The sequence below is a fragment of the Schistocerca serialis genome, chromosome 4, assembly GCF_023864345.2.
Source record: "Schistocerca serialis cubense isolate TAMUIC-IGC-003099 chromosome 4, iqSchSeri2.2, whole genome shotgun sequence".
In the NCBI taxonomy this organism is placed as follows: domain Eukaryota; kingdom Metazoa; phylum Arthropoda; class Insecta; order Orthoptera; family Acrididae; genus Schistocerca; species Schistocerca serialis.
Window position 1 is genome coordinate 256917861 of NC_064641.1, and position 13858 is coordinate 256931718.

Sequence of the window (13858 nt, forward strand, 5' to 3'; positions counted from 1 at the left end):
AGGACCCCAGCAAAGGGTTCGAAACGTCGAGTATTCTAGAAATATTGAAGAGCAATAAATGTGATTTTTTGCCTCAAAGACGACGAAGATATCGCCAGTTGTACTTTACCCGCATGGCGAGATGTGACTCGCGGTCGGCAGAATAGGGCCAGCGGTGCCGTGGCACTGTAAGTCGATCTCTGTTTATCGCGGCAGTCATCACAGCCGGGCAATGGCACAGCGGAAACTAAGGCGAGGTAGAGACAGGCGCTGCAGAAGGGACCAGCGGCTGCACGAGTGCGCGACACGGGCGTCAACTGGCGGCGGTTTATCGCTGCCGATAGAGCGCGGGTCACGGAAGGAGGCGAAAAAACCGCCTCGGTCGCGTCGCTAGGCAAGCCGACCACGCCTTCCGGCGCGTGAGCCCGCCGGGGGTTATCCAGAGGGTCGCGGGCCGAATCCCGTCCCTGACCTCTTTCACCCGATACGCCCGAGAAACAAACGCCGGATGTTACTGCAGGTCTGGCGATTACGCTTATCGACACACTGCACGCTCATTTCCTCCTGGAACATCTGCTCGTCCAGGAACGATCGCATCAGCGCACACTCACACAGCACTCAGGCGCGTGCCAAACGGCGTAGTAATCACGAGGCTACGCATTCACGCAGTTATGCGAAATTCCGGCGTTGTTCCACGCACAAAACCGACGATCCCTCTCTATTGGCGTATTCTGCCAGTCTGAAAAAAAAAAAAATCGCTGCAATAAGACATCCCTAGTAACCCTGTGGCTGACGATTTGGATGACACAAAAGCACAACCCCGGGAACAACCAAAATTTGGTGTATGCGTGGCTCATTATTTGAGTAAAACTATCTCTTTCTACCCTGGACAGAACGATTGCGCGGGTTTGGTTTTCAATTTCACGCAGCTAAACTACATTATTCTTTTTGCATCACATTGGACTACAACGATTGTTCAAGTTCCCGGATTCCGTTTAGAAAACGTTTTGTTTAATATTGTAACCACCTGAACGCTACACATCATTTCAAACTTCAGCCAGAAGACAAAGCCATAAACCCATGAAGTAAATACATTTTCCAACGTTTCGTTAGTTTAAGGCTATTCCTGCATTATTTTAAAGTGGGAAAGCTCCATTTAACGCATATAAGGTGTCTAAACAAATGCATGATATGCCAGTTGGACTTTACACACGTTCGTATTTTGAGTGGTACAATGATGCTAGAGACTTTCAGAACAAACTGTCACCATGAGAATTTTTCCCGCCCGCCGTCAGCTTTCGTGACCGGAGCCGCTACTTCTCAATCAAGTAGCTCCTCTATGCCTTCACGAGGGCTGAAAGCACCCCGCTTACCAAAAGCGCTCTGCAGATCCAGTCAGTCTCCCATCCAAATACTAGCAGAGGCCGGCAACGCTTAACTTCGGTGATCTGACGGGAACCAGTGTTACCATTGCGGCAAGGCCGTTGAGGCATAGTAACTTAGTCTATTTTATGCCTTAGTCCCTCCGTTTCAAAACAGGCCACGTAAATTGTTTCACTGGTTATGGAATATCAAAAGCACGCCAAAGACATTAGACTCTCGAGTGTTTTATTTCAAGTCGGCATAAGGGAGATAAACACTACCGACAATGTTGGCTATAAATGCAAATGTAACTCAGTCTAAAAAAGAACACTGTATAAAACCAGTAAATAAGTTTAATTTTATCTACTAAGAAGATAAAAAAAATCCTGTTAGCGCAAGAAAAATAAATTGCAACCATTCAAACTGGGCAATCTTAGCTGCAAGTAGGTGTAAAATATTCCCCATCAATACAATTATGATGCTCATTGTGCTGAACCGTTTGACTACACGAATAAACACAAACTCGATAAACTGGCGGTATGAAGCAGGCCAGATTCGGATACTGTACGCTGCTCTCATGTTCTTTGTACAATGTTAAGGAGATAAACTCATTTTCTGAGGTAGTGTGGTCAATAGCTGGAAGAAAAGAGAAAGAATACGTTTATTCCCACTATGCAGTTTGTAAGCCAAAACATCATCTTTCTATTATAAATCCTAACACTAGCACCGCGATGTACAATTAAATATATTTTAAAAGTGTAGCATGGTTTGCATCGAAACTAAAACTCCGTTTCGTTACGCCATGCATGTTCCGACAACAGTGACTCCAATGTCTTGCTGACAAAGTCACTACATCACTTACTTGGATATGAGCTAACGTGCATATCTTTGTACAGCTACCCAGCCACCGCCCCTCCCCCCCCCCCCCACTATATATATATATATATATATATATATATATATATAAATTCAAAGCGCTATCAATTGCTAATGGAAAGATAACAAAACAAGAAATAATTTTCTAGCAACTTAAATTTGCTATGGTTGGAGGATAGACACTGAGATGAGAATGTCGTAATCACAGTAGCTTTACCGTGGATGCATCATCTACTTCACTAGAAGTTAACTAGACAGCATATTTTTGTAGACGCAATATATGCACAAAAATAGTGCTGAATTATGTAAGAAGAATTTTACGGAAGGTATCCGGATTAACATACAGTGGTAGTGGCACTGGCAATAACTGCAAATTTTGAATGCAGATTAAAAATGCACTGTGAAATCACTTACGTGATCAATGTAAGTTCACTCTGAAAGGAGTAGCAACACAAATGATTCAAATGAACATCAGGTAAAGGGTGTTATGACAGATAAATAGCTGGGATCTAAAAAGTTTGATGCTAACGCCAAAGTACATCAATCATTGGCCGCCGTCACCCATCAGAAACGTATCAGCCAAGTTCGTCGATTGTCAGCGACAGCGCCGCAGCGAGCCAATCATCGCTGCATCTAAACTGCTCGTTGCGAGAAAGGAACGGTGAAACTGCATTTCACTAAATGGCTACAACATTGCAGTCAAATGAAATAAAAGACGCGTCCTAAAATCTCTCCCTGACGTTCTGTTAAAACCATCGCTATGAAGCGATGGGCGTGAGATTCATATTAAATTGTAGCAAGACGTATGACTGAAAACTAGCAATACGGTGTTTTATAATAGTTCATCTACGAGCCTGCCAGCCAGTAAACGAGAGGCAGAGTTGTAGTAAAAGGTATTAAGATCGCAGCTACTAGATCTACAGTCTAGCTTTTCCCATGTTAAGCTAAACAGTAACTACATATGTACAGAGATATACTGTACTTCCGAAATATGTAAAAGCATATTCCCAGAGCTAAGTTTATCCGTTACCAAATCAACAAAACTTGCCTCAGATTCTGAGGCGCTAACGATACCACGCGGTTATACCAAGCGCACGATCTGTTCAAACGACCGCCTCTCCCACGAGCAGAGTTGCTGTAAGAAGGCGACAGATGTCGCTAGTGGCTGGGTCGAGCGGAGGTCCGTTGCCGATAGGGCTACTCGCTTCCATATAAAATACATATACTTTTCTTTATTTTTTCGATTGTAGTTCAAGAAATGCACAAAATACGACTAGAACAAGTTGCCCTGTGTTAAGAATATCCCAAGACCTCGCCATGCATACAGTACCATCTATTGGGCGTACACTTTCCCAGAGCGACGGGTGCTATACTACACCGTAAGGTAAACAGACTCCCGTATAGTGTAGATAGAGAGAATGATGCAAAACAAAAGAAGAAAGAAAGGATCGAGATTTCAAGCAACAAAAGGGAAATAGAGAATTTCTTTTCACTGCGAGGGAAGCAAGTCACTTAATCGATAGAGGCGGCACTCTGTGTTCACCTTCCTCTTGTACAATCCAGTAACATCACATTCATCGGCGAAAAATACACTTGCGTGACCTCATTCCATACATGATAAATTTTTCAAAAACATAATGAAGCGTCGTTACGTTCGCTGTATCTCAATTACGATTATATCTTCAACTTCAGAACTTAAAAAGTAAGATGGTAAGCGTCTGCCACACTCTAGTCAGTGGTTGCTCTCGCTCAACCATTCACAACAGCGTCACTACACATTTTAACACAAGATTTGAACCTCCTGTATCTTCGCTACGTACAAAAATCTCGCAGTTACAAAAACTGCGTACAATAGCTCACCATGCGATTTGGTATCGTTCCTAGTGAATACACTGCTACGAATTTTAGCTTCTGGAAATTGACCATGAATAGATATTTTTTTCTGTCCCTGCAGTCATATGACTGGTTTGGTGCCACTCTGCTCCTACCTCGGGCCAATATTCTCACCACCATGTCTCTATTACGCGATAATTTGTTTTACACTTTCCAACCTAGGCTACCTTTAAAATTTTTCCCTCTGATGTATCGACCCAAATAATCCGAAATTCCTTCAGCGTTTCTGCGTCTACATATATACTCTTCGACTCATTGTAAAACTAGTTGTTATTTCGTACCTAACATCTGCTTCCCTACAGCTCTTTTCGCGCATGGAGCGTGGAAATAATGGATTCATGTACACCTTTATTTGAGATGTGAAACCAATTTTATCTCAAAAATCTCTAGTCGAAAGAACATTATAAATTACTCCCTGAAACTAGAATTTTGAATTTTCTAGGATTGCCTGCTTGTCGTTTGTGAATTTCCATACTTTGTGGTACATGTCCGCAGTAGATATTGAAAGAAATTAGATTTTTTACCAACTGGTAAAAACGTGTCACTCGTTGGAAGTAAATGTTGTATGGCGAAAGTTTTATGATGATTATTGTGAGGCTCCATATTTTCACGGCGTATTACATGACCCATAAAAATTACTGAAAGTCAATCGTTAGTACACATCAGCAGCCAATATTTCGGCTGCGAAACGTTCAGCCATCTTCGGAGAGAACCTGAAACATGAAGGTAAAGCGCTCCCGTCTACCTCATTTACCCGTATGCATATGATACCATAATAAACCACACGGGCAGCAGAATCTGTAAAACAGCTTCACACAGTGATGGCTGTAGCACATATCTCTGCTGTCCATGCAGAGTTTCTTCCATAATTGTTTGTCATGTTCTCGTACGCCCTATCGGCGTGTATAAGGTGAACGGGAGCGCTTTGCCGCCATGCTTCAGGCTCGAAACATCAGCCGCTTACAAAGTTGCAAATTTTCACAACCTGTTATTAGCGTCCGTTAAAATGAGGCAACGTGACAATCTTCTCTCCTTGACAATACGGCGGATGGGGCCTCACCCGGACAGCGTAATTTCTGCCGCCGTTCTCCGACACCTCGCAACGCAATTATGCGGCCACGTAGCGGTCTGGGGCGAGGTTTTCGCGCCGGCTCACTAACGCTCTCATTAAAGCGCGGCGGCTCCGCCAGTTCACGTGGCGCGCCCAGCACGTCTCGCCAGCAGCGGCGATTAGTGCGACTCCTCTAACACCCGCTAAGCGGCGTTTCTCGGCGGCGGACAGGGGCCGTTTCCCCGGCACTGCTCATTATGCGGTTCACAACTCTCAGGTAATCGGTGAAGATCCGCACGATCGTACAATGGCCGGGCAGACACGAAACTCTACAACACAGAAATGAAATGGAATCGTCGTGCAGCATTGATGGCCGGGAGGCCCCAACCGTGGAAGTTCGGCCGCCGAGTTGCAAGTCTTATTTCAGGTGACGCCACATTTTGTCAACTTGTATGTCGGTGATGATGAGGACAACACAACACCCAGTACACGAGCGAAGAAAATCTCCAGCCCGGATGGGAATCGAACGCGGGCCCACTGCACGGTAGGCAAACACGTTACCACTCAGCTAAGCACGCGGACTTGCAACTCAGAAAAGAACGGGGTAAGATCCACTAATCCCCTCATTGTAAATCGGCAACTCGAAGTCATCTTTGTGCGTACATATATTTGGGCAGACGAGACCTCTACGCTTTGGGGACCGACAAATGCGTGCGAGAGTTTTGATACACAACACTTTGTTTGATACTTCTCACCCAGATATTTACACGTTTGTGAGTAATACACCGGGTGATCAAAAACTCAGTATAAATTTGTAAACTGAATAGATCATGGAATAATGTGAATAGAGAGGTACAAATTGACACACATGCTTGGAATGACATGGGGTTTTATTAGAACCGAAAAAATACAAACCTTCAAAAAATGTCCGACAGATAGCGCTTCATCTGATCAGAATAGCAATAATTAGCATAACAAAGTAAGACAAAGCAAAGATGAGGTTCTTTACAGGGAACGCTCAATATGTCCGCCATCATTCCTCAACAATAGCTGTAGTCAAGTAATAATGTTGTGAACAGCACTGTAAAGCATGTCCGGAGTTATGGTGAGGCATTGGTGTCGGATGTTGTCTTTCAGCATCCCTAGAGATGTTGGTCGATCACGATACACTTACGACTTCAGGCAACCCCAAAGCCAATAATCGCGCGGACTGAGGTCCGGGGACCTGGGAGGCCAAGCATGACGAAAGTGGCGGCTGAGCACACGATCATCACAAACGACGCGCGCAAGAGATCTTTCACGCGTCTAGCAATACTTTTTTCTTGTTTTGGTTCTAATAAAACCCCATGTCATTCCAAGCATGTGTGTCAATTTTTACATCTCTATCTACATTATTCCGTGGTTTATTAAGTTTTCAAATTTATACTGACTTTTTGATCACCCAGTACTTCGTGAAGAGTATCAAACAGACGTTCGGCTCAACAGTGTCGGCTCAGGTCACTTGCCAAAAACTGACAATAAAACCAAAGAAAGACAAGACATGAAACGCATTCGCAGTTGCGAATATGAACCGCCTCCATCTGCATAACTGAATGACGCTGATGAAAATTGCGACGAACCGCGACTAGACCTCGCATTTCCCGCTTCAGGCGAACGGTCGCTTTACTATCAAGCTCTCCAAACACCACTCACGACCACGCCCGAACTTCCATACATCATCGTCCACGTGCCATATCTGTACTCATGCATTCCTTTAGTGTTATTCCCGTACAGGAGAGACATTTTATTTTTAAGTCGCAGGCCCGATACCGGTTGATAAATACGAAATTGCAGTGCCCGTGTTGTGAAGTAGCGCTATGCAATGTTCCTTCGGAATAACATAAATGGGACGTGCGAGTACAAGTATGAGGACATCTAAGTTTGGCTGTCAGCGACCTGTGCACGGACAGCCGAAGCGAATAGTCGGCCCGGTAGCTCAGCGTGTACGCTCAGAGGCTTAGCTGTCCCCTCTAATAAAAACTAACGGATCAACGGTGAACTTGCACGAGCGTCATGGGACGTCCACCCTGAACAAATATAACGACCATTAACAAACAAAATGAGAGCACCAAAAAGTGTTAGCTGCTCTCTGTAGTAAAAAAAAAAAAAAAGAAAAAAACTGAGTGAATGAACAACGATTTAGTTCAACGGGTGTCATGAGACGTCCACCCTGAGCAAATGCAACGAACAATACGGAACATGCTGGCAGAATAGCTCAGCGTGTTCGGTCAGAGGGTTGGATACCCTCTGTAATAAATAAATAAATAAAATAATAAAAAACCTCAGTGAACGGATCAACGAAGAACCTGAACAGCTCCCATCGGACGTCCGCTCCGAACAAATTCAACGAACAATCTAGAACAAAATGAGATGAACAAAAAAAATTTAAAAAGTGGGTAAGGCGACCGCCCGCGTAAAGCGGGAAATCCGGGTCGATTCGCACTCCGGCAAAAATTTTCGTCATCGCCATTCCATTGTACAGCTGGAGGCGGTTCATATTCGCAACTGCGAATACATTCTATGTGTTTCATAGCAGCTGTAGTCAAAAAAATGGTTCAAATGACTCTGAGCACTATGGGACTTAACATCTATGGTCATCAGTCCCGTAGAACTTAGAACTACTTAACTAACCTAAGGACATCACACACATCCATGCCCGAGGCAGGATTCGACCCTGCGACCGTAGCAGTCGTGCGGTTCCGGACTGAAGCGCCTAGAACCACTCGGCCACCGCGGCCGGCAGCTGTAGTGAAGGAACATTGAATTGTACTTCGTAACAAGACTCGCGCTTCAGATTCGTAAAGAAAGATAAGTCTTTATCCAGAGCAAAACTCTGCAATGGCAGATAGGACAGACTGCATTTACTGAAGTATGTTTGTAACAAGCTTAGATGTTGGCTTAGCAAAACCTTCTGAATAAAAGCACTTGCATTTGAAACTCTCTATTATAAACTGTCCTTTATTTGTACACATTTTCATCCTCATTCTCTCAGACAGAGTATGTAAGAAATAACTTAGTTTCTTGTATATTTCACTACTCTTCAGCTTAACAATGCTACACTATTACAATATGGCTAATGATGTGTTGCAGTGAATGACCAACAGAATTTTACAGCTGCGCTGCTGATTGCGAAGCACTGGCGGTAAGGTCAGTTTTGGGGAAGTTGGCGGACTTTGTGTGTAGTGCAGATGGAAGTTACAGAGTTTGTGTGGTCAGCCTTAGAACTCAATCGCCCGCAGCAGGCCCTAACATAAGGCCACATTATAATAAAAATGGTATTTTATGTTGAAACACCTGTAGTCTCGCAATATCAGAATTTATCAAAACTGGACATACTTGTCGGTAGTGTGTTACCCGCGATCGTTTTTGTATAAAACAGTGCTATTTTCTGTCTTTCGATCGCTGTTTTTATTATTTCAAACTGACCTGTTTCGGGTACCGTCGCCCATCTTCAGATCATTTCTAGTCGTCTTAACTGAACTATTAGTTCCATTGCCATATGCCCGAATCCATATGACAGTATCCATATGTTACTAACCCACAGGTCTGCTGACCTTAACTAAAGAAACAATTAGTCATCTCGCGGTCAAATACAACAGCATGCCCAACTTCATCCTGTCAAGATTATTTAGTCGTTATTTCTTAATCGTTGCACCACAATCCGTTTCAGATTGATGGTGATTGCGACTGAGGCAACTGTTCAGATTACGAAACTCAACTGACACCACTTAGCGTCTGACGAATTTATTATAGCGATAATGCACAAGGAACTACTTAATTGATATACAAGCCAAAACTCTTCGCAATCATTATGAATAAATATGTGTTATTCCTTATTTTTAAGGTCTTAACACTGAAAGCGGTACTCAAATCTACGTTACGATATTGAGCGATAGAGCTTTCAGGTCACAGATCGCCACCCAGACCTTCCCATCGAATTTGATAGGGTCGTCTGTCAGTGATTGAATAAGGGTACATTCACCACAGATTCCAAACGGGATCAATATGAAGATCATAACATACTAAAAACCTAAGCAAAAGTAATAACACGATAGCAAAATCAAATAATGTTCCCAGAGAACTGTTAGCTTCAAACGAAGTGTTAAGCACCCAGTTAAAATGTTATCTGCGTCCAGCCAATCGGGAGGGTTACGAGACACTTGTTGCTGTGCCTTGCAACCCGCGTCGTGCGAGGCCACCAGATAGGGGGAGTTACACGCGCGACCAATATCCGCTCAAGTATGCAAAAATTCTCATTTTAATGGCTGCTGAATATGTTTCAGATTGCCGATAAGGGCAGCACTGGTACCTTCAGAATCCATAATTATGAGGCAGTAATACCAGGACAGAGTAGCATGGAGAGTTGCAGTAAACCAGTCTTCGGACTGAAGACCACAACAGCAATACCTGTATTGGCTGACGAAGGTGAATATGGAACTCATACGCTTAATCATTTACTACGCCTTTCAGCATAACGTAAACGCGACACAAAATAATGAAAACTATAGTGCACGTAAGTCTTTTTTCGGTTTTACATATTCCAATGGGAATATTCCCATGTCTAAATACAAAGGAACGATATCCTAAACAAGTCTGCTAGTGCGACTACTTGGTAAATAGCCCACATGCATTCAGAAAATCAGCCACATTGGTTGTAACGCAAAGGCGCCAGTTGAAAACGACCATAGAACTGACTCTTTTATCCATTAGAAAGGGTTGGTGACAGCCTTTGGCTGTAAAACTAATGGGTCTGCTTTTTTCTACTGCCTGTCACGATTTTCCTTTTATTTTCAAGCACGGCGCGTTTCGGGAAATGAATTCCATTTCCGTGTTTTTCGATTATTACGATATCAATACGTGCTATAGTTCACATATCGAAAATATCACGCATAAATAGCATAATACACGAATAACGCACTTGAAAATCGAAATCGTTTCTGCAGACGCGTCGTGCGTGAAATAAATAAAAAGGCAGATCGTTACTGGCGGCAGAAGTAGTTATTTTGTAAACTGTCAGCTGCATCTGTGACTTTTGAATGGGGGCTCTGGTAGTCGGCAAGCGTGTTTCATTGTCTCTGAATAGCTGTCTTTAGTCAAGCTGCTGTGAACTCCAACGAGAAAAGTAGCGATCCAAAGTAGTGATTATGAACCCGCGTAACACAACACCGCTTCTAAAAATAATGAAACATTTCCGAAGAATATACTCCCAGGCAGCATTCTATCAATATGCAAAAGTGATTTTAAAATAAGAACTTCCCTACTTCGCAGATCAATACAATAGAAAAAGTTCGAATTTGAGTTGTTCCCGTGGTACAAAAAAATAGAAAGAAACTGAGAAACGTAGCAATATATTACTACCAAAAATTTGCATATATCTTCTCTAGACTATAGCCAGAAATATGATATTGACGCAACTTATGACTTTTTGTACGTGCTGATTCGATAGGAATACATCGATCAAAACTGCGTTGTACGGCGATCGAAACGTACACCAGTGTAGTACGCGGTGCGGCGCGGCGGAAATATCTGCTCGCGTCCTAGCTTGATAACCAAAAGTGAAGTTTCGTTACTGGGGAAAGAGAGAGAGAGAGAGGGAGAGAGAGAGAGAGAGAGAGAGAGAGATTTGAGATCGTGAACACGTGCGATGCTAGTACGATTAACACGTACTTAATAAGATATTGCAGAACATTTTAGGAACTGTATACTCCAACGGAACACCTGTACGGGTTTTTTCACGATACTTGCCCTAGCGTGTAGGATCCTTCGTATGGTTGATCTGTAAGCGATATATCATATTGACGTTCTTGTTGGCTGTAGTTAAAATTCAAACTAGGAATCACTCTAAGAACGTCATTCAGTATCTCAGAGAAAACTATCGCCAATAACAGTAGTTTACGGAGCAAAAACATAGGCACTACTAACATCATACACGGAGGCACATTAAGTATACATTGTTTCCACGCTACGTTAGTGAACTGAACCAAAAACTACTACAACAAAATAAAAACCAGTACTACAAACTTCACTCGCTCAGTATTTACTCGGTAAGAAGAGAGGATAAAGGACGTTGCTAGCTTCGTTATAAAAGGCAACACGGACATCTTCGATAAATAAACTGTGTACAATGGGCGTAGTATTTTCCGAGTTGTCGTATTTCAAATTTTGAAGAGCAGTACATCTCGCGCAACTGTCGTAATTCTGATTCTACTAAACTTAGCTATGAAGCATAATTTTTAACTGGGATGAGCAGCATTACAGCATAGCGATACGGTATAGTTACCAAAAGCCGATTACATCCTAAGACAGTAGCCGGCCGTTGTGGCCGAGCGGTTCTATGCGCTTCAGTCTGGAACCGCGCGACCGCTACGTCGCAGGTTCGAATCCTGCCTCGGGCATGGATGTGTGTGATGTCCCTAGGTTAGTTAGGTTTAAGTAGTTCTAAGTTCTAGGGGACTTAACGACCTCAGCTGTTAAGTCCCATAGTGCTCGGAGCCATTTGAACCTAAGACAGTATCAGCTCGCGTGTGTATAAATACACAAATGAGACACACGCGCATCATCCCGTACACCTGAGCGGAAAACACAGTGCCAGACGCTCTGTTATGTCAATCTTACTGTGTCGTGACCATAAACTAGAATTAATGTCCTTTATGCGTTGGACATATCCGACTGTGGCTCTCTGAGCACGTGAGAATGTATTCGGGAGCGTTACAGGAAAGTCACTTTCCAATCCGCTTCCATTCACGTGCGACATAAAAACATTACGATTTTATGACGTGAAAGTGTCGGACTTCGTGAAACTGCACTTTTTATTAATGTTCATGATACGTACAACATACGCTGTCGAATTCGGAATAAACATTCCATCATCAAATGTGTCTATAAAATAAATCTCGTCTGTTCGGTTTGGGTGAGAATGCTTCACTGTCAGTTGGGAATGAGTTGTAAAATATATAAAAAAAGCACTGTTCTAAGTTTATGCGATTTTTCTACGTGGTGAAGTGGAAAGGTATGGTTCCACTGATTACTTGCGTGGACGTATTTTACTAAATCCATGCAGATATCATCGGTGTCTCATATGTAATTGCTGATAGATGTATACTCCGGAATCAATCATTTTTATTGTATGAATAATCAGTATCGAGAAAGATCAGCCTGAGCAAGTCACACAGTAAAATATCATTGCAGCAGCGTTCCCTCGGCATGTCATCGTCACCAACGACTGGGAGATTAAAAAACAAAGTAAGACTTCCGTAGCCGTTGTCATTGATGATAGAAATGTCTAGGTTGTCAGGCGTCGTCACGTACATGTTCTGTTTCTTCTTACACAAACGACATTTCGATTTGTCTGCTGGAATCTTCTGATGTCCCCGGTGTTCGGTTAACCGGAGGCAGCAGAAGACCCCGATGACGGTCCAACAAGACGGGTCGAAACGACGATCGTGTAAGTAAAAACTGAAGAACAACCCAGAAGATGCTAGCTACTGAGCTTCTAGATAAATGAGTATCGCTCGCAGCGAGACTCACCCGCCGCGTTTCGCTGGCACTCCGCCGCTGCACGGCTATCGGTCCGCCGCCGACATCGGGCGCCGGGGACGTGGAGGCTGCGGCTGCGGCGGCGGCCGCAGAGCCCGGCGGGGGCGTGGGGGCGGGCGTCACGACGCACGGCGCCGGCCCCGGCCCTGCAGTCGGCCCTCCGGTCACCATCACTGCGCTGCCATGCAACACCACCTCCACTGCCGCACGCACTCCGCGCTTCCTCGCTCAGCCGGTCACCCGCACACGGGGGTGGGAAAGCACGCCGCGGAAGTGAACTGTCCTTTGCAAAACGGTAGCAACGGCGGTGGTCAGAACACACACACAAGAAAATAACAAAAAAAATTCCCCGGTTTGTGGTTTTGTCACGGTCGCGAGCAGCAGTAATCGCCTCGCTCCGTTCCACCCGTGCGGTTTATCGGTGCGCGTAACAAGTGGTTGCCACGGCAGCTGCGTGTCGTTCCTCTTTTTGCCGCTCGGCGCGTCTTCGACCGCGTTAAGTTAGCGCAGGCGCTGTACCGAACTCAACTGTCTGCGGCGCACGAGCTTCGGTCGTGGACTGAAGAAAAAGTGGCGGCGCTGAGGCCTGCCACGCTCCCGGCCCCCCACCACCGGCGGCGGCGGCTGCCCCCTCCGCGGGCAGACGCGCGCGTCCGGGCGCTTCCCCCACCACCGCGCGTGCCTGGGGCACCGCGGCGGCAGGCCCGCTCACAGACGCGCGCGAGCGTAGCTCTGTGGGAATGAATACCTGCCGCCCGGCTACCTGCGCCGCCCGGCATTCCACAGCCCTACCAACTTCCAACTGACCGCGGCGGAACCCACACACTACCGTACCAAAAGATTCACTACACCCACAAAGACAGTTCACCGTCTACGTGTAACTCGTCATCGAGCTGTGCTCGCGCACAGCGGGAGAATTCTCTTGCTCTGATAAACCATTAGATCGCTCCCCAATCTAGCGACATGTTGATCAATCTCATAGAGAAAAAGCTTCACACAAACAGTACCTGAGCTAATGCAACAGAGAAAGCTTACTTTTTGTTGATTCTTACAGAGAAGATAACGGCGACCAGACACTTTTCATAACGCCGTTTATTTACATAAATAGTGCCTTTACCAGTT

General features: G+C 44.7%; 1 protein-coding gene across 1 annotated transcript in view; it reads right to left on the reverse strand.

Moving 5' to 3' along the window:
* The window catches only part of LOC126474033 (protein hairy), a 33467-nt gene extending 20185 nt beyond the window's left edge, over positions 1-13282 (reverse strand). Inside the window, exon 1 of the mRNA XM_050101440.1 lies at positions 12728-13282. Within this exon, the coding sequence (XP_049957397.1) occupies positions 12728-12907 (180 nt within the window). The 5' untranslated portion in view covers positions 12908-13282. The remainder of the gene's footprint in view (positions 1-12727) is intronic.
* Between the last annotated feature and the right edge of the window lie 576 nt (positions 13283-13858).